This window comes from Bufo gargarizans, chromosome 7 (genome assembly GCF_014858855.1).
Source record: "Bufo gargarizans isolate SCDJY-AF-19 chromosome 7, ASM1485885v1, whole genome shotgun sequence".
NCBI lineage: Eukaryota > Metazoa > Chordata > Amphibia > Anura > Bufonidae > Bufo > Bufo gargarizans.
This window is the reverse complement of record NC_058086.1, coordinates 19,308,740-19,330,369: the sequence shown is the minus strand read 5'-3', so window position 1 is coordinate 19,330,369 and position 21,630 is coordinate 19,308,740. Positions and strand designations below refer to the sequence as shown.

The 21,630-nt window shown below is 42.6% G+C and overlaps 1 protein-coding gene across 1 annotated transcript in view; it reads right to left on the bottom strand.

Annotated features, from left to right (window-relative positions):
* The window catches only part of STAB1 (stabilin 1), a 318,385-nt gene that overhangs the window by 9,296 nt on the left and 287,459 nt on the right, over nucleotides 1–21,630 (bottom strand). The window contains exons 56-63 of the mRNA XM_044300459.1: nucleotides 18,697–18,846; nucleotides 16,817–16,921; nucleotides 15,170–15,277; nucleotides 13,342–13,535; nucleotides 10,568–10,712; nucleotides 5,671–5,804; nucleotides 5,404–5,569; nucleotides 1,972–2,078 (exon numbers count right to left, since the gene is read on the bottom strand). Of these exons, the coding sequence (XP_044156394.1) occupies nucleotides 1,972–2,078; nucleotides 5,404–5,569; nucleotides 5,671–5,804; nucleotides 10,568–10,712; nucleotides 13,342–13,535; nucleotides 15,170–15,277; nucleotides 16,817–16,921; nucleotides 18,697–18,846 (1,109 nt within the window). The remainder of the gene's footprint in view (nucleotides 1–1,971; nucleotides 2,079–5,403; nucleotides 5,570–5,670; nucleotides 5,805–10,567; nucleotides 10,713–13,341; nucleotides 13,536–15,169; nucleotides 15,278–16,816; nucleotides 16,922–18,696; nucleotides 18,847–21,630) is intronic.

The following is a 21,630-nucleotide window of genomic DNA, read 5'->3' as shown; positions in this document are numbered from 1 at the left end:
GATAGGCTGATACAGCGCTGTGCTGTGATGCGCTGTACGCCGGGTCACGTGGGGACGCCGCTACGTTTCCTTGGGAGGCGGGCTGGAACGCATAGCTTGCGTTCCACCCCTCCTCCTGATAAATGCGGCGTCGCCATGGTGTACTCGGCGTGCATCATCAGGCAGGAGCGCTCGATAGTGAGTATCAGCTGCTACATTCAATTATTTTATGCCCTGAAGCTACATGGGGGATATAAATAGGGGACTATGGTCACACTTTTACTTACCTCCTGATGAAGCTGAGGCGAAACCCGTGTCAGGGTTTTCAGCCTGTCCTGTGCCTGCTGTTTCTGCCCTCCATCATGTCTTATGGTATGTTGTAACTCTCCATCAGGTGCCTACAGATGAGCTCTGTTTATAGCCTTCATTTGAAGATTTGGTGCATGGGGTCTCGCTTATTTGAGTATTCTATATAGATATCACTCTGCTTATGTTGTCATTTGCATATCATCAGGATCCAGTGCCTGAGACTGATCTAGTGGCTATGCATTAGAGTGATGATCACAGTTATCATATTTTAGTGGTTAGTATTATATACCACTTTCCTGTGAATCACCTCACTTCATAATATATACACACCTGACATGTGTTCCATCATTTTGGCGGGCTACAGAGACACTGGCCGGGGGACTGCGGCATCCAGTTTTTTTTGCTGACTCTTCAGCCGCCGCAAAAAACCGCCCCCTCGTCGTGTTGATTGACAAGGCCAGCCGTGATCTCCTCCTCCGGCCGGCCCTGTCAGTATTTAAAAAATCGCGCGCCTCTGTTCATTCGGCGCAGGCGCTCTGAGAGAAGGAGGCTCGTCTCCTCAGAACTCCCTCAGTGCGCCTGCGCCGATGACGTCTTCTCTTTCGGTGATGTCATCGGCGCAGGCGCACTGAGGGAGTTCTGAGGAGACGAGCCTCCTCATCTCAGAGCGCCTGCGCCGAATGAACAGAGGCACGCGATTTTTAAAATGCTGACAGGGCCGGCCGGAGGAGGAGATCACGGCTGGCCCTGTCAATCAACACGACGAGGGGGCGGTTTTTTGCGGCGGCTACCAGCAAGTAGACGCCCTACTTGCTGGTAGAGACCTGATTTGCATATAATAAAACTTCGTTTTCTTAAGAAACGGCCGCATGAAAGTAAGTAACAACATTATATTCTCATATATCGCACTATAACAAATGTAACTAGCCCAAAAAAAAAAAATCACTTTAGTGGGGTGACAGAACTCCTTTAAATATTTATTTTTATATTATATTCTCTAATACCTTTCATTACTTAAAAATGGCTTGTTTTGTCTAGGAAGTAATCATTAGGAAAAACAAAATGGCCGCTGTCCTATCAGTACACACAAAACCTGCCCTAATCACACAGGAGGACAAGTTTCTTCACCACAATCAGCCATAGTGCTGCCTCATCCTCCTCTCTGCTCTGCTTGTCAGGAATCATGATCCTGAATACAGGTGAATCTCTGTGGGAATGGAGATGATGAGGAGACATGAGAGGAGGGTGAGGTGTGGCTAATGAGCAGCAGCACTTGTATGCAGTCTGCTTTACCACAGCCTGTCCTGTCCGTTCTCTCTGTAATTCATGTCTCCTCATGAACTAAATTCCCCAGATATTCAGCTAAAGTCGTTATCATCTGTATTTAGGATCATAATCTCTGACAAGTAGAGAAGAGGAGGAGGAGGAGGCAGCTCTTTACCTCAGTGCTGTGAAGTAACTTGTCCTCATGTGTGTTCAGGACAGGTTTTGTGTGAACTAATGACAGCGGCCATTTTGTTTCCCTTGATGATTGCTCCCCAGACAAAACGAGCCATTATAAATAATGAAAGGTATTTGAGAAAATATTTATAATAAAGTAATATTTAAGTATTTTCATTTTCTTTATTCCCAGAGAACCCCTTTAATTTGGTTTAATAAGAATTCAAGGCAGCAGTAACTTACCGAGTAAAATTTTGATAGTTTCGGATTCGCCTCCAAAACTTGCAGCAGGTTTCCATTGCAGAAACTCCCATCACCAATGTAGCCATCAGGACATTCACATCGTGTGTCTACAAAATCATTTGAATTATCATGACCACTTTACCCACTATAGTCATATTCTGCCGAATTGAAATGCATTATCAGTGTCAGACTTCTGACCTTAGGGCTGTATTACACTGACAGCTTCTCTGACAGATTTCTGACCAATTATTGGTCAGATGGCCTATTATACACACAGATCTTTTGTTATACACACCAACTATTGGCCTGATTAGACAGATATTGGTCAGGTTTGCCCCATAGAAAACCCTTGAGGCCGCTTTCACACAGTCAGTGTTTGATCAGTGATTTCCATCAGTGTTGTGAGCCAAAACCAGGAGTGGAGGCTACACTGGGATAGACCTCATGTACACAACAATAGTTTCCGTCCTCCTCCAATCCGCAATTTTTGCAGATCGGATGAGAACCCATTCATTTAAATAAGGCCACATTGTGTACTGTCCACATCCGTTCTGTGGCCTCTGTTTTGTGGACAAGAATATAAACATTTGTAAAATACTGCGGGACCTGCCGAAGGGAAAATGCAGGATGCACACAGCCGGTATCCATGTTACAGTCGTGTGCATGAGGCCAAAAGGTATAATGCAAAGATTTGCACCTGTTCTATATTTTGGTTTTGACTCACAATCACTGATGGAAATCACTGACTGTGGCCTTAAGGAGCATGTCATTAAGATCAACCCTATTAAACCAGGCATTATGCTAGAAAGGGTTAATCATGCTGAGTAAAACCATACCTTATTTATCTTCCTACTTTGCACTGTTCCTACGATATATCACTTTTTAGTGATATGTAAATCAGGTCTTCATGAAATTTAATGCAGACTGCTGTCAATTCATTCATAAATTAGCAGTATAGTAGGAATAATAGGGGAATGGCACAGCATAGAAAATATGCTCCAGGAATGTTATTACATGTGTAATGTAAGTCACTAGAACAGAAAAGGTCCTGTTTAATATCAGAGGGCAAACATTTGATACTGCTGTGGGAAGATGAGACCAGTCTCTCTATTAATTTTATACATGGATGAACTGGTGCAGGGAAGGGCTAATTTTTGCTTTTTTGCTTCTACAACTTCTAAACCTCTAACTAGATGGATTTACACAGTCCGATATTAAAGCAGATTAAGGGCTTGTTCACACGACCGTTCCCGTTTTGCAGCCCGTGTGCATTCCGCATCATGGTTGCGGACCCATTCACTTGAATCGGTCTGCAAATCTGGAGATGCGGTGCGGAACGGAACCCTATGGAAGTACTACGGAGTGCTTCCGTGGGTTCTGTTCCTCCGCACCGCAAAAAAGATAAAACTTGCTCTATCTTTTTGCGGAACGGACGGATCGCGGACCCCATTCAAGTGAATGGGGTCGCAATCTTCATGCGGCAGCCCCACGGCCGGTGCCCATGCATTGTGGACCGCAATTTGCGGTCCACAGCACAGGCACGGAGGGGCACTGGTCGTGTGAACAAGCCCTAACAGGAACGAACGTTCCTTTGAATGCTTGTTCCCAGCAATCTGCCTATGTAAATGTACCGCCGATCACCCGAAGAACAAGCAAAACGCTTGTGCAGGCACACCAATTATCTTTTTTGGGCAGCAGTGATATGTATGAGGATGAGCGATTGAAGTAGCGATCCCTGCATGTAAATGCCTTGGTCGTCTTCACTGAACGAGCAGCTGACGCTTCCTTCCTGACCATCGACTGTTCATTGCAGCGTGTAAACCTGCCTTTAGGTTCAGCTTCAAGGCCACATGCCAAATGTATTTGCTGATTCCACGCTTGCACAAAACACACCTGTAAAGCAATATTGTGGGACCTTCTTGTTGATTCTATTATTTTTTTCTGGAACATTCTAGTGTGTGCACTAATTGTATAAATACTCCCTCTATATCACAGAAGGTTATCTCTGAATAAAACATATTTTGAATGCTCTATCTCATCTCTGTTACTCACCTTCTTGGGAGTTGGCATGCACAACAGCTTACCAAGAACCCAAAGCTGTGACTGTTAATTCACGTTATTTACCTGCTGCTTCTATATGTGTGCACTTTATCACTGCTATTATTTAGTAAAACACTTATTCACTTAGCTATTGTGTGAGCCTATTTATTTCCGTATCCCAGAATCCACTGTAAAACAACTGGTCAGCCACAGTGAAAGTCAACTGCTCGCTCGTTAGTTACTATCTTCTTTGGCTCGTAGAAGAGGATATTACCAGTACATTTATTAGTTATAATTTTCTGTTAAGATTTGTATTTAAGCTATTTGTTTTCTAAAAAGCATAATAATTACAGCTCCTAGATCTAAAGATCTATTTTACAAATCTGTTTTCATTTTGAATTGATACCTTGCTTGTCATTGCTGCATTTCCTTTACAAAGTCTAGGAGAGGACCATATAAACTGCATAAGTAACATTGCAATACATTGCATTCCACAGAAAAATACAACGTGTATAAAGGGCCATAGAGAGCATGGGCAAGAGGATTACATACAATGGAAATACAAGGAAATACAAGAGCTTCTGCCAGCCCTCCCACTCCTTCTTGATTCACAGGGCCAGGTCATCTCTCCTGGCCCTGTCAAAATGGAGGTGCTGGTGGAGGAAGCAGGAGGAGCAAGGGTGCACAGAGTGACTTGGGCCCACCTTCAGTGCAATTAACTGCTCATTTGCATATGGGTTAAAACTACAGTTTCTCCACAAAAAAGCAATGGACCGCTAAGTGAAAGGTATCATTACATTTATCTGAACTAGCCTGTGTCGTATGTAATTTGCGGTCCGCAAAAAACATATCGGCAAAAAATACGGATGACATCTGTGTGCATTCGGTATTTAGCAAAACAGAACAGCTTGCCCTCAATAGAACAGTACTATCCTTGTCCGTAATGCGGACAATAATAGGACATGCTCTATTTTTTTTCCGGAAAAGAAATGCGGACATACGGAAATGGAATGCACACGGATTTTGCGGACCCATTGAAATGAATGGTTCCGCATATGGTCCACAAATAAAACGGGACGGACACAGAAAGAAAATATGTTTGTGTGCCTGTTTTTACTGTGAATTTCCTGGTGACAGAACACAAATGTATTTTCTGTGTCCTTTTTTTTTTTTTTTGCGGACCGCATGCAAAACCATTCAGACCAATAGGTCTGCAAAAAAAAAAAACGGAAGGTACTCCGTGTGCATTTTGTTTCCGTATGTCCGTATTTCCGTTCCGCAATAAAAATAGAACAGGTCATATTATTTCCTGCATTACGGACAAGGATAGGACTGTTCCTGTTAGAGGCGTGTATAGAGAAGTGCTTCAGTTACAATAGAAACTTTACCTACCTTGTAAACGGTAACAGTATACGTCCCACGTGTCTCCCTTTTTTACCCGCTGACTATAGTCGACAATTCCAACATGATTTGACCCACAGTTTGCGCTGGGATACACTGTGGGATAACCAGCTGTCCTGTTGTAGAGCCATCCAACCAGGCACCGGTGATAACCCAACTATTTTAATTCACACATAGGAAGAAAAAAATAGTCATTTACAGAAGGAGAAACTACAGCCGACCACCCGGTTATAACATGTGCCTCCTGGACTACTGTACCTGCTGAGCAGCAGAGAGCTGCTGGAAGGTGGCGATGCTGGCTCCCTCTGACGCACAGGCGCTTTCTGCCTCTTCATAGGTATACTTATATTTACCTTTAGGTGACTGCAAGTGAAAAACGCCAGCAGTTTTTTCTAGTAAATACAAGTGGAGAGGTTATTTGTCTGCAGATCATTAATAAAGACCATACAGTATCTATGCAAGTCAAATGGCCGACTGAGGAAATCAGAGGAGTGGTGAATCTGATATAAAATAACCAGTGGCATACAGTATTGTACATAGTTAATACGGTTGAAAAAAGACATAAGTCCATCAAGTTCACCCAAGGGATAGGAGGGGACTTAGATTTCTACACGTTTTCATAAGCATTAATGTCATTTACTTTCAAGAATTCATCTAAACTTTTAAAAACTGTCCACTGTTCCTGCTGTGACCACGTCCTAGTCTATTTTACAATGCAAGCAGACCATGCAGCCGCTATAGGGCCCATGAGGTCAGGGTGGGGGCTTGACATAGGTTGAATGAACCTGCTCCCTTTCCATCCCAAATACAAGCTAAACCGATGCATCTAAGAAGTTAATCCTGCCAGGAATTTACTGGGAACTTAAAATGGCCCTGGAAAAAAACTAAAAGTGACCCCAAACTGACAGAAGGGAAGGCAAAACAAACACAGTACCACAGTGCAGTACAAAATACTGCAGCCGTTGCCACAGTGTTCAACTGTTGACCCCTTAAGGACCTTGCCATTTTTTACTTTCATGAACTGACGCCAAACTGAGCCCTTAGGACCCCATAGACTATAATGGGGTCCGTTATGTTTCAGCTCAGATGATGATTTTGAAGCGGAGGCAAAAGTCCTGCATGCACAACTTTTGCCTCCGCTCCAAAATCATCTTCTGAGTGGAAGCATAATGGACCCCATTATAGTCTATGGGGGTCCTTACGCTCCGTTCGACTCAGTTATGTGCCTTCTCCGTCCTTTCCGTTCTCCTGTTCCTAAACGGAGCAGGAGAACGGAAAGGCTGAACGATGATGTGAACAAAGCCTAAATCACATTTTCTTTGTTTGTGACGTTAGAAGGCTTAGAAGTTTAGAAGCAAATCTTGAAAGGTTTCAGAAAATTTCCAAAACCCACTTTTTAAGGACCAGTTCGGTTCTGAAGTCACTTTGTGAAGCTTACATAATAGAAACCACCCATAAATGATCCCATTTTAGAAACTACACCCTCAAGGTATTCAAAACTGATTTTACAAACTTTCTTAACCCTTCAGGTGTTCAACAAGAATTAAAGAAAAATGGAGATGAAATTTCAGAATTTTTTGGCAGATTTTCAATTTTAATCTATTTTGTTCCACTAAGAAAGCAAGGGTTAACAGCCAAACAAAACTCAATATTTATTGCCCGGATTCTGTAGTTTACAGAAACACCCCATATGTGGTTGTAAACTGCTGTACGGGCACACGACAGGGCGCAGAAAGAAAAGGAATGCCATATGGTTTTTGGAGGGCAGATTTCACTGGGATAATTTTAAGTTGCCATGTCACATTTGAAGACCCCCCCCCCCCCCGATGCCCCCCCTTTGTTATTTACAATGGTCATCTGACAGGTTAGATCATGTGGTATTTTTATAGAGCAGGTTGTTTATTTTTTGGGTGCCTGTCATATGTAGGGGCTCATTTTTTTTTTTAATGAGATGACGGTTTGATTGGTATTATTTTAGGGTGCATATGACTTTTTGATCACTTGGTATCATACCTTTTGTGATGTAAGGTGACAAAAGGGGTTAGGCATGTGATATTTTATACAGCAGGTTCTTACGGACGTGGCGATACCTAATATGTATACTTTTTTTTATTTATATAGGTTTTAAACAATAACAGCATTTTTTAAACCCCCAAAAAAATCATGTTTTAGTGTATCTCCATATTCTGAGAGCCATAGTTTTTTTATTCTTTGGGTGATTGTGTTAGGTAGGATCAAATGTTTTGCGGGATGATATGACGGTTTGATTGGTATGATTTTGGAGTGCGTATGACTTTTTGATTGCTTGGTATTACACTTTTTGTGATGCAAGATAACAAAAAATGGCTTTTTTTAGCACAGTTTTTATTAAAAAAAATTAATGGTGTTGACCAGACGGGGTAGATCATGTGATATTTTTATAGAGCAGGTTGTTATGCACGCGGTGATACCTAATATGTCTGTTTTTTCTTTTTTTTACATGTCTGTTTTTTATGTCTCTTTTTATGGGAAAGGGGCATTTTTTTTGTAAATTCTTTATTTTAATTTTCAAATATATTTTGAACAGACAAAAATATCAGTGAAGGGACGCAGCCCAACAATTGTATTAAGTGTATTTGCACAAGGGTTTTTTTTTTTTTATTGAAACTTTAAAAATTTTATTGTTAAAAACACTTTTATTTCACTTTTAATATTTATATTTTTGTCCCACTATGGGACTTCAACATTACAGGGTCTGCTCCCTGTTTCAATGCATCACAATAGATCTGTATTGCAATGCATTGACTGTCAGTGTATTACACAGTGTAATACACGGATAGTTTGGCTATGAGACCCAGCCTGGGCCTCATAGGCCTCCGTACATGCTACGATGGCAACCATCGGGTCCCCACCACCGCAGCGCGTGGACCCAATGGCTGAGGAGAGGGAGCGCAAAACCTCCCATATGCCGCAGTCAGCGCTGACCGCGGCATATGAGGGGTTAATCCACCAGCATCAGCGTTATCACTGATGCTGTGGATGCAGCAGGGATCCAGCTGCTGATTGCCGGACCGCTCATGGGGGGTAGGAAGGACAACAGGATGAGAATGCTCGTCCTGGGGCGCAAAGTACCGGCCATTTAGGACAAGCATTCTCGTCCTGGGTCCTTAAGGTGTTAAGTAAAGGAGGGCATCTGCAGATATTAGCCAGGTGAAAAAGTACCTGATGCTCCCAGCATTAATTTATGCTGAGAGCATCAGATCATTATGAACCCAGCCGTCGGGAGGTCTCAGGCGGCCCTTTTGAGCATCGGCCCACCAGGAAATTTCCCTGTAGGGTCTATGGCCAGTCCGCCCCTGTTCCCAGCTCCCCACTAGCATGCACCCTGAGTGAAGAGAGGAGAAGACATTACAGCAGACACCACAGTGTGTGAGTGACTGCTACTGTTAAGGGTGCCTTCACTCAAGGCATACTTCATTGCTGAAAATTTCTGCAACTGATAATCATCTGAATGGTGTAGTTTTGGCAGCAAGCACATGGATTTCTGCAAGCCTCATTTAGATGAATGAAACAGATATTCAGTGAAAGAAATTTTCTGCAACAAATTCCTGCCCACAAAGTTACAGGTGTAATACAGAGGTGTCTTTTATTTCATTCATTTAGGCCCTTTTCACACGAGCGAGTATTCAGCACAGGTGCAATGTGTGACGTGAACGCATTGCACCCGCACTGAATCCTGACCCATTCATTTCAATGGGTCTGTGTACATGAGCGTTTTTATTCACGCATCAGTTCTGCGTTGCGTGAAAATCGCTGCATGTTCTATATTCTGCAGCCCTGGCCCCATAGAAGTGAATGGGGCTTCAGTGAAAAACGCATTGTGTCCGGATGCAATGCGTTTTTCACTGATGGTTGCTAAGAGATGTTGTTGGTAAACCTTCAGTTTTTTATCACGCGCGTGAAAAACGCATCAAAACGCGCAATACCTGTGCAGAAAAAACTGAACGAAATCGCAGACAAAACTGACTGAACTTGCTTGCAAAATGGTGCGAGTTTTCCTAAACGCATCCAGAGCCAATCCGTCATGTTCGTGTGAAAGAGGCCTTACTACTTGTGTGTAAGGCAAAGGGGTAGGTGGGGTTAAAGTAAATGAGGACCTGCCTGGGCCAAAGAGGTGGCCCAATTCTTAGGGTGGATTTACACATCTAGATAATCGGGCAGATTATGGGAAACGAACATTCCTGTGAACGCCAATCTGCCCGTGTAAAGGTACCGCAGATCATTAGATGAACGAGCAAAAGGCTTGTTCATTGGGTGAAATGATCGTTAGTGCAGGCACATAAATTATTGTTTCTGGGCAGCAGATCGTGCTGCCCAGAAACAATGCAGCTGTATGAGGATGAGCAATCGCGATTCCTTGTCCTCATACTGTGGAGGTGATCTCTGCATGTAAATCCAGCGCTTCACCTCCACTAAGGCTACTTTCACACTAGCGTTCGGCTGTCCGCTCGTGAGCTTCGTTTGAAGGGGCTCACGAGCGGACCCGAACGCTTCCGTCCAGCTCTGATGCAGTCTGAATGGATGCGGATCCGCTCAGACTGCATCAGTCTGGCGGCGTTCAGCCTCCGCTCCGCTCGCCTCCGCACGGACAGGCGGACAGCTGAACGCTGCTTGCAGCGTTCAGCTGTCCGCCTGGCCGTGCGGAGGCGTGCGGATCCGTCCAGACTTACAATGTAAGTCAATGGGGACGGATCCGTTTGAAGATGCCACAATATGGCTCAATCTTCAAGCGGATCCGTCCCCCATTGACTTTACATTGAAAGTCTGGACGGATCCGTCCGAGGCTATTTTCACACTTAGCTTTTATATGCCAAAATAATGCAGACGGATCCGTTCTGAACGGAGCCTCCGTCTGCATTATTATGATCGGATCCGTTCAGAACGGATCCGATCGAACGCTAGTGTGAAAGTAGCCTTAACAAGCAGCCGACTATCGGGAAGAAACGCTTCCTTCCCGACAATCAGCTTTGGCTCTGCCCATATAAAAGCAGCTTTTGTTATGTTATGGGGACTTGTGATTTCTATGTATGTCTCTGATAATAACTGCAACAACACACAGATTAAAAACACTTTCTTAGGCTGCTTCACTGGTTAGCGTGAAATCCATTTTACATACCTTCAAAATGCAAATCTGAGCAGGTTGCCAGAGAATCACATTCCCCATTTTGTTCAAGACAGCGGTCCACGGGTGGAATAGCTTTTTCTAGGCACTGTACCCCATTACCAACATAACCTTCATGACATTCACATCTTCGTGTTTTCTAAAACCAAATGAAATTGTATTATATTGCGCAGAAGAAACCCACAGTCCTTTATCTGAAATAGTAACTTACTGTACTAGTACTGTGAACTGGGAAGCCTTTGGTAAGCAAGAAAAAAATGTGTTAGACTAACTAAAGTATGATGGTTTGGAGAAAATCGTGGAGGATCATATAATAACTTTTGATATCAGAAATGCAAACTTTGTAAGAGCAAAAGAAACAATGTTTTTGCACTGAACTCAAAAGCAACTAGAGATGTATATTACTGCTTGACCTGGGGGCCTTCCTTATGACATTAAGGGTCCATTCACACATCCGTTCTGGGTCCACGCGGAACGGGTTTGGATCTATTTATTTCAATGAGGCTGCAAAAGATTTGGACAGCACATGGTGTTGTCCGCATACGTAGTTCCGTTACGCGTCCCCGTAAAAAAGATAGAACATGTCCTATTCTTGTCACAATAATAGTCATTTCTATCATAGGTCCGGCCATGTGCGGTCTGCAAAATGACGAACGAACACGGCCGGTATCAGTGTTTTGCAGATCCCCAAACACTTACGGACGTGTGAATGCAACCTAATGCAGAGGTCAGCAACTTTCAGCTACTGTGAAACTACAACTCCCAAGATGCCCATTTGTTCAGCTGTTCTTGTAATTCCCACAGAAGTGAAAATAGGATTCTGGGAATTGTAGTTTCAGAACAGCTGGAGTGCTGGAGGTTGCTGATTCCCGCACTAGTGTAATCTACAGCTATGAGATGTGTCAAGATTCCTGACACATGGAGGACTCCGTATATTAAAGGTGGTTTCCAAGACTGAAATATTGATTGCTTCTCCCTAAAGTTTAATATAGTCACCTAAACTCATTTATACAGTACAAAGTTTAATAAAACAACAATGACCACTTAACATAGCTCATTGACATCAGATTGGAGTGGGTAAGACTCCCAGAACACCCAACAGCAGGGGGCTTGTGCGAGTGCTGCATCCTACAATACCCTGCACTGTCAATACGTAGATAATAAAAAGTAGAAAGCATGCAGGTAGATGGACCCATGTAAACAATTAGGAGGCCACTTCAAACATCTGATCGTGGGGGGTGCTGAGAGTTAGACCTTAATTTATCTGATATTAGTGGCCTATCCTGACGATAGACTATCAATATCCTGATCCCAGAAAGCTCAGAGTTCAAATGTATCACATTTTGTTTGTGGTTCTTGCAAATTGACTTTAGTGGGGAAAAAAAACTTGCACATCAAAACCAGTCTTTACATTCACTACTGCAACAGAGTATACTATTAAATGGTCACTGTAGTTTCAACAAACGTTTCATAACGTTACATAAATCGATAGGACAGATGAGTATAAGAAACTTTGAAATATATCTTATCAGAGAAAAATGCTTCCTCCCCTCTCCATGAATCTCTATGGGTAGCATGATCAGCTGTTTAAACTGGCTGCTGTGCTTTGGAACAGCACAGCTCTGTGTACTCGGTGGTAGTGGCTGTGAATGGTACTGTAGCACTGCATCCCTACATGCTCTCACCCCCACCCCCCAAACTCCTATGGGTAGCATGTAATTGTATCCTTCAGTGAGCTCTATTAAGATATATTACAAAGTTTCTTATATTCACTTGTACTATTGATTTTTACAAAGTTTGTTGAAACGGCATTGACCATTTAAGATAGGTCATTAATAGTAGATCGTTGACTCCTGGCAACCCTATGATCAGCTGTTTGAACCGGCTGCTGTGCTCTGGAACAGCACAGCTCTGTGTACTTGGCGGTAGTGGTTGTGAATGGTACTGTAGCACAGCTCCTATTTAAGTCAATGGGAACTGCACTGCGGTACTGTATACTACGCAGAATACAGAGATGTGCCGGTCAGGTGCCTGTTCAGCAGCTGACCCCCACTGATCAGACAGCTGACCCCCACTGATACAATATTTATTACTTATCCCAAGGATAAGTCAACATTATTACAGACCTAGAAAGCCCCTTTAAGATGACTGAAAATGTATGTACATGAGATCATTTAAGTGCCCAATCCATGGTGGAGTAATCACAGTGCCAGGTCTCTGATACCTCATTATTATAAAATATTTTCTGTACACTGTATTTTCTGTGCAGAATTTCTGAATATGTATTGCACCTATGGCATCCAGTTACTGGAATACTACATAGTGGGAAAAGCACCTGAAAACATAGGTAAATCCTGAACGTAATTCTACATCATGTGCTACCCTGAGTCACCAAGACATGGCACAGTGCCCACTTCCTATGGTATATTTAGCGTCCAGTCGTCATTCTTTGAATATTATATTCTGTGTATCAGTTATGATGTATACTGTACACTATATAATGTGCTCAGCTTGGATAATCCAGTGTCAGACGCTGACATTACAAGCTTCTGTCATCACTTTTGATGACAGGAATCCAACTGGTATTAGCAAACGTCCTTAATATTATCCAAAATACTCCATTTGAAGAATAAGCGCAGTACATTATTACAATTTGTTCTGCCTGAAATAAAGACAATTTTATTAAGACTATAACCAAAGAGCTGACCCCCCTGTCCTGACAGATTGATCTGAAAACAATTAAGAAGAACATCAGGTTCCTCACTTACTGGACCAGTATAAATGCACGTCGCATGCTCGCTGCAGCCGCCATTTTCACCATTAGCGCAGAGATTGATTGGAGTGCAGACAAAACCATCTCCTTCATACTCCGGAAAGCACTCACATGAGATCTTTGTTCCAAACTGGGAGCACTTGGCATGAATGCTGCAGCCACCATTGTAGGCACCACACTGGTCAATCACTGTAATAAAGAAGAATCTAAAATTTAGAACATGTAACAATATGATACAATGCTGGAAAAAAAAAAAAAGAAATAATGCAGCCAAACTCACATTATACACACAAATATGCACAGAAAGCTGGGTTCATGTTATCCCCATAAAGTAGAATGGGCCATTATCCTTCAGCCCTGTCCCAAGATAATAAAGCAGCCCATAGCGGATAGAGGGGGTGGGCACACGACAGGGCAGAGTCTCCTGTAATTGCCCAGATGCTGTTCTCAGTCATCACACACGCTGTTGTGATGCATTATACAGTCTTGTTATAGGTGAGTAACACTTTAAAACGCTCAGGTGTGAACTTAGGGTAAAGGATTGTAGAGTAAGCGACAGAGACTATAACTAGACATATTAGCATCTGCTTCCAGCCCATATGTGTAGCCTGATAGTTTTAACAACTACCTTTAGGCACCATTTCTCTTGAACACTGGTTTTAATAGTAAATAATAAAGTTTGAAGTTTTAAAAATTAAATTAGGACTCCTAAAAGGATTGTTTGATCAACTGACCAAGATTGGACTTTGCATTACATCTAGTCACCACTAGGTGGTGCTATAACACAACATATATAGAACAGGTCAGTCACAGGAAGTGGTAGATGAGAGGTTAGTGAAGGAGAGGAGAGTATGTAGATTTTGCTGTGTGCCCCTGGGCACTCTTCAGTAGGGCAAGATAAGTAGGAAACCAAGCCCAAGGGTTACTGGATCCCTTTGAGTAGTGCCACTGTCTAGCCATTACATTATTGTATTGAAGCAACCTGTTCAAAGAATGGAGCAGAAGTCTGATGCCTGCCTCTAGGTAGACCGCCCTGCTGGTTGCCAAATTCTAGACAGAGATCTAAGTACCGAAAGGCTGGGTTATTAGAGCGAGACCAGAACAAAGGAAAGCATCACTCTCTCACTCAAGTCAAGCTAGAACCTATTTAAAACTGCCCCACCGAGCCTGTTGTCTGGAGTTGCAGCTCAGCATCCTTTTTGTGAACCAAAGTACTACTGCTGGATGATAACTACCTCAAGGCGATTATTTAAGTAAAAAGTTCCAGTTTGTTTAACTCCTGCCTCTTTCCTTATTCGGCACCATCTCTCATTGCACCTAACGGCGCCGGCGTCACGAACACCAGGGACCCTGCCTCTACGGCACCTTAAAACCACACAACCAAGGGCACCTCAACCAGTGTGCCCCGAAGGAGTTGGTGCTAACCTTCCCTACACTGCACACTGGCCCAGGGAGCACTACAGGACTGTGAGTAAAACTACTACTACCCCCATCGGCCCACCGTAGCTCACATATCGCCCCTGCGGCCCGGTTGCTGCATTATTCCTACTAGATCTTAATGAACAAATTGATTACTGGGATTTACCATTCTCCTTGTCAAAGGGTTGTGTCCCTGTAGAGTCTGGCATTCTTAGCACTGATAGGAGAGTGTAGCGACAGACCCCAACAGGCAACATCTTTATTTCTAGAAGTAGCAGGACGCAGGAGACCATGACAATGCAGAATTTTCTTATTATGAAGAATACAATTATTTACTAAGACAGACAAGCCGAGAGAAATGACAGGTCCTCTTTCTTACATGCTGTACATGTATGTGTACTAACCACTGCATGTTCTCCCATCTCCCTCGTAAAACAGGTTACATTCACATTGATTATTGACTCTGCATGTGGCATTAGCATCACATTTTGGAGAACAGACTGGAGTAGTTGCTGGAAGAAAGCAATAAACAGTCAATAAAGGCAGTAATTAATACAATGGAATGTACAAAAAAGCTACCGATCATCAGTTAGTTATGGATAGAAAACATTCAAAATTCTCTTAAAGGGGTATTTCCATCTGGAACATTTATGGTGTGTCATTAGGATATGCCATAAATGTCTGATCGGTCCAGGTCCCGCCTCTGGGACCTGCTCCTATCTTAAGAACAGGGCCCCGAAGGGAACAGAGAACACTGTGTCCTCTCCATTCACAGCTGTAGGAAAGCATGCCACGCAAATGTGGCCACCACTCCATTCTTCACTGTAGGACGTGTGAAAATAGCTGACTGCTTGCCCTTTTTTCAGAAATCCCATAGCAGTGATTGGGGGGGCTGGGGGTTGGCTGTACATGCGTGGCTTGCTCTCCCTTTTTTTTTTGGCACCCCAGTCTGGAGAAAGGAGCGAGTCCCAGAGATGGGACCCACAACTATCATTCAGCCTGGCCATATGCCCTAAATGTCCCAGATGAGCATACCCCTTTAATAAATAATAATCATCTACCGTTTTGTGTGCACAGATCACCTGCAGACCAATGTGTCTCCATCTTATAGAGCTCATGCACACAACCGTAGCCTATTTTGCAGTCCAAAAATTGTGAATCCGAAACACGGATTCCGGCCATGTGCATTCCGCATTTTGTGGAACCGAACGTCCAGCCCATAATAGAACAGTCCTATACTTTTCTGTAATGCGGACAAGAATAGGAAATGTTATATATTTTTGCGGGTGCCACAAAACAGACACACGAATGCGGACACTGGAGTGAATGGGTCCGCATCCGAGCCACAAACAAAACGGATTGGATGCGGAAAAAAAATAAATAAAAAATTGTGTGCATGAGCCCTTAGACTGAAAACACAACCTTTATAGTACGATTCAGTACACTCCATTCCATCTACATTCGATAGATTAGCAAGAAGCACGGCTCAGAAGGTATTCCTGCGGCATCAGACTAAACAAGGTTTGTGTTTAGTCTGTAACTATGGAGACATATAGGAATGCATAGGAGCTGAAGACACAAAATGGTCGAAGATTTTTAATCAAGTCAATGTTTAGCATTTTTTATTTTACTTTATATGCATTGAAGCAAAAAAATTAAATTGCACAAAAAGGTGGATGCGATGCGACATCCACTGATAAAATCTGGAAAAACAATGGTTCACGAGTAATTTTTTAAACTCCCTATGAATATTTTCTGACAGAGCTGTTTGCTAAGCAGTGGGTACTGTCAGCCGTACAGAAACCACTGCATGCAGCTGGATCACCGCTGGACTACATTATAGTCAATGGAGATCCAGCGGTAGAATCCGGCAGTGCCGGATCTAGAGAAATCCGTCAGGTTGCTCTCTGCAGGAACAGCCTGCTGGATCTGCTGCCGCATGTGTGAACGCACCCTAAGTATTTATACAACGTAATAAATAATATGTCAGATTCATATGATTCAATAAAAAAATAAAAAATCTTATTGTGAATTATGAAATGAGCTCTTACCCAGTTTGATTTCACATTTTTGACCAGACCATCCTTCAGTGCAGAAACAGGATCCATCTCCAGAAATGCCATCATTACACTGACCATTCTTAGAGCATGTACATTCTGAAAAAGTAACAACCTGGTGTCAGATCAGTAAGAAGAAGGATGCTGCATACTGTATGTGATGAAATAACAAAAGAAGTGATTCACACCATTTCCCCCCCTTGCTGGCTGCAGCAGTGACTTTATATGCACATAGGTCAACGTGCAGCCAATCACTGGCCTCAGCAGTATATGGGATGTCACCACTGAGCCCAGCGATTGGCTGCAGCAATTGGTCTTTATTAAAGTTGTAGAACACGATATGAGGTCTAAACTGTCCTCTCCTCTAGTGACTCAGTGGTCTCAATATTAAATACTAAACTGAGCGTACCTTGTATGAAAAATAAGACGCAACTTTTATTTTTCTCTATTAAAATTCTCCCGTCATACATACGCGATACGGCCAAACTACTTCTGCGGCTGAATGGCGTGTGTATAGATGAAGACATCCTGTTAGCCTCCATAGACGTGGAAGCTGTCTATAGCTCAACCACCTGGGCCTAAGGGCTGTGGAGAGCTATCTATCCACTAGAGATAAGGAGACTAGCATCACACAATGCGTTTGTACTGGATCTTCTAAATTTTAATCTAACCCGCAACTTTTTTATTTTCAATGACCGCTATTACCACCAGCTCAGGGGTACCGCGATGGGCAGTCCCTGCCCGCTTGCATTTAGTATTTTTTCTGGTGCTGCCAATTATTTATTTTGTATATATATATAAATACGAAAAATGGCGGCACTGACTGCAAATGGAAAAAATGGGTGCACGGTCCAGGGGAATCGACCTCTTACCCCAATCAATGGATCCAGAAAAAGGACGGCACTCCGGTCTTGAAAAAAGTAAAATTATTCTTTAATCAACCTTGCGGTACAACGTTTCGGCTCCAATACTGAGCCTTTCTCAAGCCTTTCAAGTGCTTGAGAAAGGCTCAGTATTGGAGCCGAAACGTTGTACCGCAAGGTTGATTAAAGAATAATTTTACTTTTTTCAAGACCGGAGTGCCGTCCTTTTTCTGGATCTATATATATATAAAAACAAAAAAGTGTAGTGGCAGCACAGTCAATGATATAAAAGCGGGTGCAACTAGCCCAATGTGGATATAAGCCAATCCAGATAGATAAAAATTGCAAAAAAAGGGCAGCACTCCAAAAAGTAAAAATGCATATGGGTCAATAAAGCATTTTTGCATTTTTACTTTTTGGAGTGCTGCCCTTTTTTTGCAATTTTCATATATATATATATAATTATTAATGGAGACCTTCTACATAGTTTGATTATCACTTTAAGGGCTCGTTCAGACGGCTGTCACTATCATAGAAATGCCTATTCTTGTCCACAATTTTGATGGGACGCACCTGTTCCGCCTATGCGGACCCATTCGTATAGTTGTGTGAATGAGCCCTTAAATGTATCTGCTGCCCTTTTTAATATTTTCTGAACAAATCAATGGTATATGTGCACACAATACAGTAATTTTGTAATATATTGTGTTAGGGAATGTGGCATCTTCCTCAACTTGCAGCAGCTGGTAGCTCCTGTTTCTATTCCTTCACTCCCCCTGTTATTATTCAGAAAGTACAAGGAAAAAGAAGGGTAAAACAAGCACAAATCGACAATATAATGAATCAATCAATATAATGAATAGTAGTAGCTTTATTGTGTGGGCATTGTATGGACGTATTTTTTGCCGTTATTCTGTAGTATTTGCTAAAAATTACACACATCTGTGTTGTAAAAGAACAGATTAATTACTCAAAATATGCAGCAACAGAATTTCTGAGATATCAGCATACCTGTACAATTTGGGCCGTATCTGTTGGAAGCACAGATTTCACAAGCTGTCCCACTGAATCCTAGTGAACAAGAGCACTTTCCATTTCCTGCCATTCCATCAGCACACGTTCCATGATTACTGCATGGAGCCTGCAGCCCTCCCGGGCACACTGAAACATGAAGTCACTTGTTATCATGTTGCATGTCACTTTATAACATTTAAAATGTGTAACTGCTATTCTATTTTTATTTGTATAATATATTTGTATAATCTTTCTTCTGTTTACATAACAGTCAGTGTTGAGCAACAGTGATGGCCAGTTCGCAGTGTTCGCCAACGAATACATGCGGGCTGCCATCTTGACTCACAAGTCCGGCGATGCACAGGTAAGCCCTTACCTGTGATGGGAGGCGGTCTGAAACAAATGCAGTCACCGGGAGCAGGCAGTTTCGAGAACAGCCTGATGAAGGCCCCCGGCGGCTGTTCTCGGAACTGCCTGCTCCTGCTGACCGCATTTGATTTCAGACCGGCTCGCAGCACAGGTAAGGGCTTACCTGTGCATCGGCGGACTTGTGAGTCAAGATGGCAGCCCGCATGTATTCGTTGGCAAACACTGCGAACTGGCCATCACTGTTGAGCAAGTCTCCACTGTTATGTAAACAGAAGACAAGAGGAGCATTGCTAAGGTTCAAAATGGGCCACTTTGCAGCTATCTAATAGAAATGTACGATTTCAGTAATTAAAGTATATTACAAAAATGGGGAGTATCACTGCCCTTATACATTACACAAATAAAAATAGAATGGCAGTTAGACTTTAAAAACGTGTAGAAATTTTCATAGGAATCTATAACTTGCTTGGTTGGTTAAGGCGCTATTCAAACTATGGGGAAAATTTATCCCAAAGAAAATTTTTAAAGTCAGTTTGGAGGCATCTGCGTTGTAGTAATTTGCGCCAAATATATATCAAATGTTGCATGAGGTTTGATAAATTTGGAGCATCTTTAAGTCTATCTTGAGATATTACTCCACTTACTACGACCTTACTGAAGTAAGATTGAGACAATTTTTGTGATTTTTTAAATGGTTGGAATAAGGCTTCATGCACATGACCGTTGTTTTGGTCAGCATCCGAGCCGCAGTTTTTGCGGTTTGGATGCGGACCCATTCACTTCAATGGGGCCACAAAAGATGCGGACAGCACTATGTGTGCTGTCCGCATCCGTTGCTCCGTTCCGTGGTATGCAAATAAAAACATAACCTGTCCTATTCTTGTCCAATTTGTGGACAAGAATAGGCAGTTATATCAATGGCTGTCTGTGCCGTTCCGCAAATTGCGGAACGCACACAGACGCCATCTGTGTTTTGCGGATCTGCAATTTGCGGTCGTGTGCATGAGCCTTATTGTGATCCAAAACCAGTTGCGGGTAAAAAACACAGAACAGGTGCAGATCTTTCCATTCTGAGTAGGCTTCAGTAACTGATGGAAATAACTGATCAAATAACTGAAGTGTGAACTCAGCCTAAGGACTCATGTACACAAGCGTTTTTTTTTTTTCTGTGTCCGTTCTGTTTTTTCTATGGCCCATATGCAGAACCATTCACTTCAATGGGGCCGCAAAAAAACAAAACAGAAATGACTCTGTGTGCATTCCATGTCCATATGTCCACATGGCTGTTGCGCAAAAAAATAGATCATGTCCATTATTGTTCGCATTACGGACAAGGATAGTACTGTTCTATTAGGAGCTGGCTGTCCCGCAAAATGTGGACTGCACACGGCTGGTATCAATGTTTTGTGGATCCGCAATTTAAAGTGTGCATGAGCCCTAAGGCCTCATGCGCACAAACAAATTTTTGTTTCCGTGTCCGTTCCGTTTTTTTCGCGGATTGGATGAGGACCCCTTCATTTCAACGGGTCCGCAAAAAATGCAGACAGCACATCGTGTGCTGTCCACATCCGTATATCCGGTTCTGTAGCCCCGCAAAACAGTTTTGCGGACAAGGACAGGCATTGTTACACTGGATCCACAAAATAAACTGATGCAATATGGATGCCAAACGGACATCATCCGTATTTTTTGCGGATCTGTGTTTTGCGGACCACAAAACACATACGGTCGTGTGAATGTATCCTGAGTCTGCAGATAAACTAATTAACATACCTACTTACCACTGACTTTTCAAAATCAGTCAGTAAAAATGCAAAATGTCACAAAATGTTTGCACAAATAGGAACAAAACATTGCAAAACCCTAGTTTGCAACTTTTTGAAGCCAGATTTAAGGAGTACAGGGCATGATAAATACCCTTTTATGTTTGTAGCCTATTTTAGGTGTGTATTTTTGGCATTTAAAAACATTCTGGAAAGAAAACTATACATTTTAAATACTGTAGTTTTATTGTTTTTTGGATATTTCATTTTTTTCTTTTCCTTTGCTGTAACCATAGCCTTTTCATAGATGATATGGTATCTACATTAACCAGCTTATCCAGCATTTGTAGTTCAACTCAAAACAACCAAATTTGAGCCGTCTCATTTTTGCAGTTCAGGTTGCAAAGCAGGTAATGGGTCTAACATCACTTGTCACATCCCATGATTGGTTACATAGCATGTCTGCTTATCAATGCCACTTAAAGGGGTTGTCTGACTTCAGCTCATGTCATTTATCATGTAGAGAAAGTTAATACAAGGCACTTACTAATGTATTGTTATTACCCATATTGCTTCCTATGCTGGCTTTTGTAGGGGATCTCCTGGATATTTATCAGCAGTGTGGTAGATATTTAAAGGGACCCTCCAGCCCTAGAGCTGAAAAACCAACTCCCGCTGCTGCTCCGTTCCAGGCCGCTTACGGTCCCCTCAGGTCAAGGAAGTGGCTTTATCCCATGACTATTGTGGCCAATCACAGCACTCAGCAGTGACAGTGAATTGAACGGTACATCATTACTGT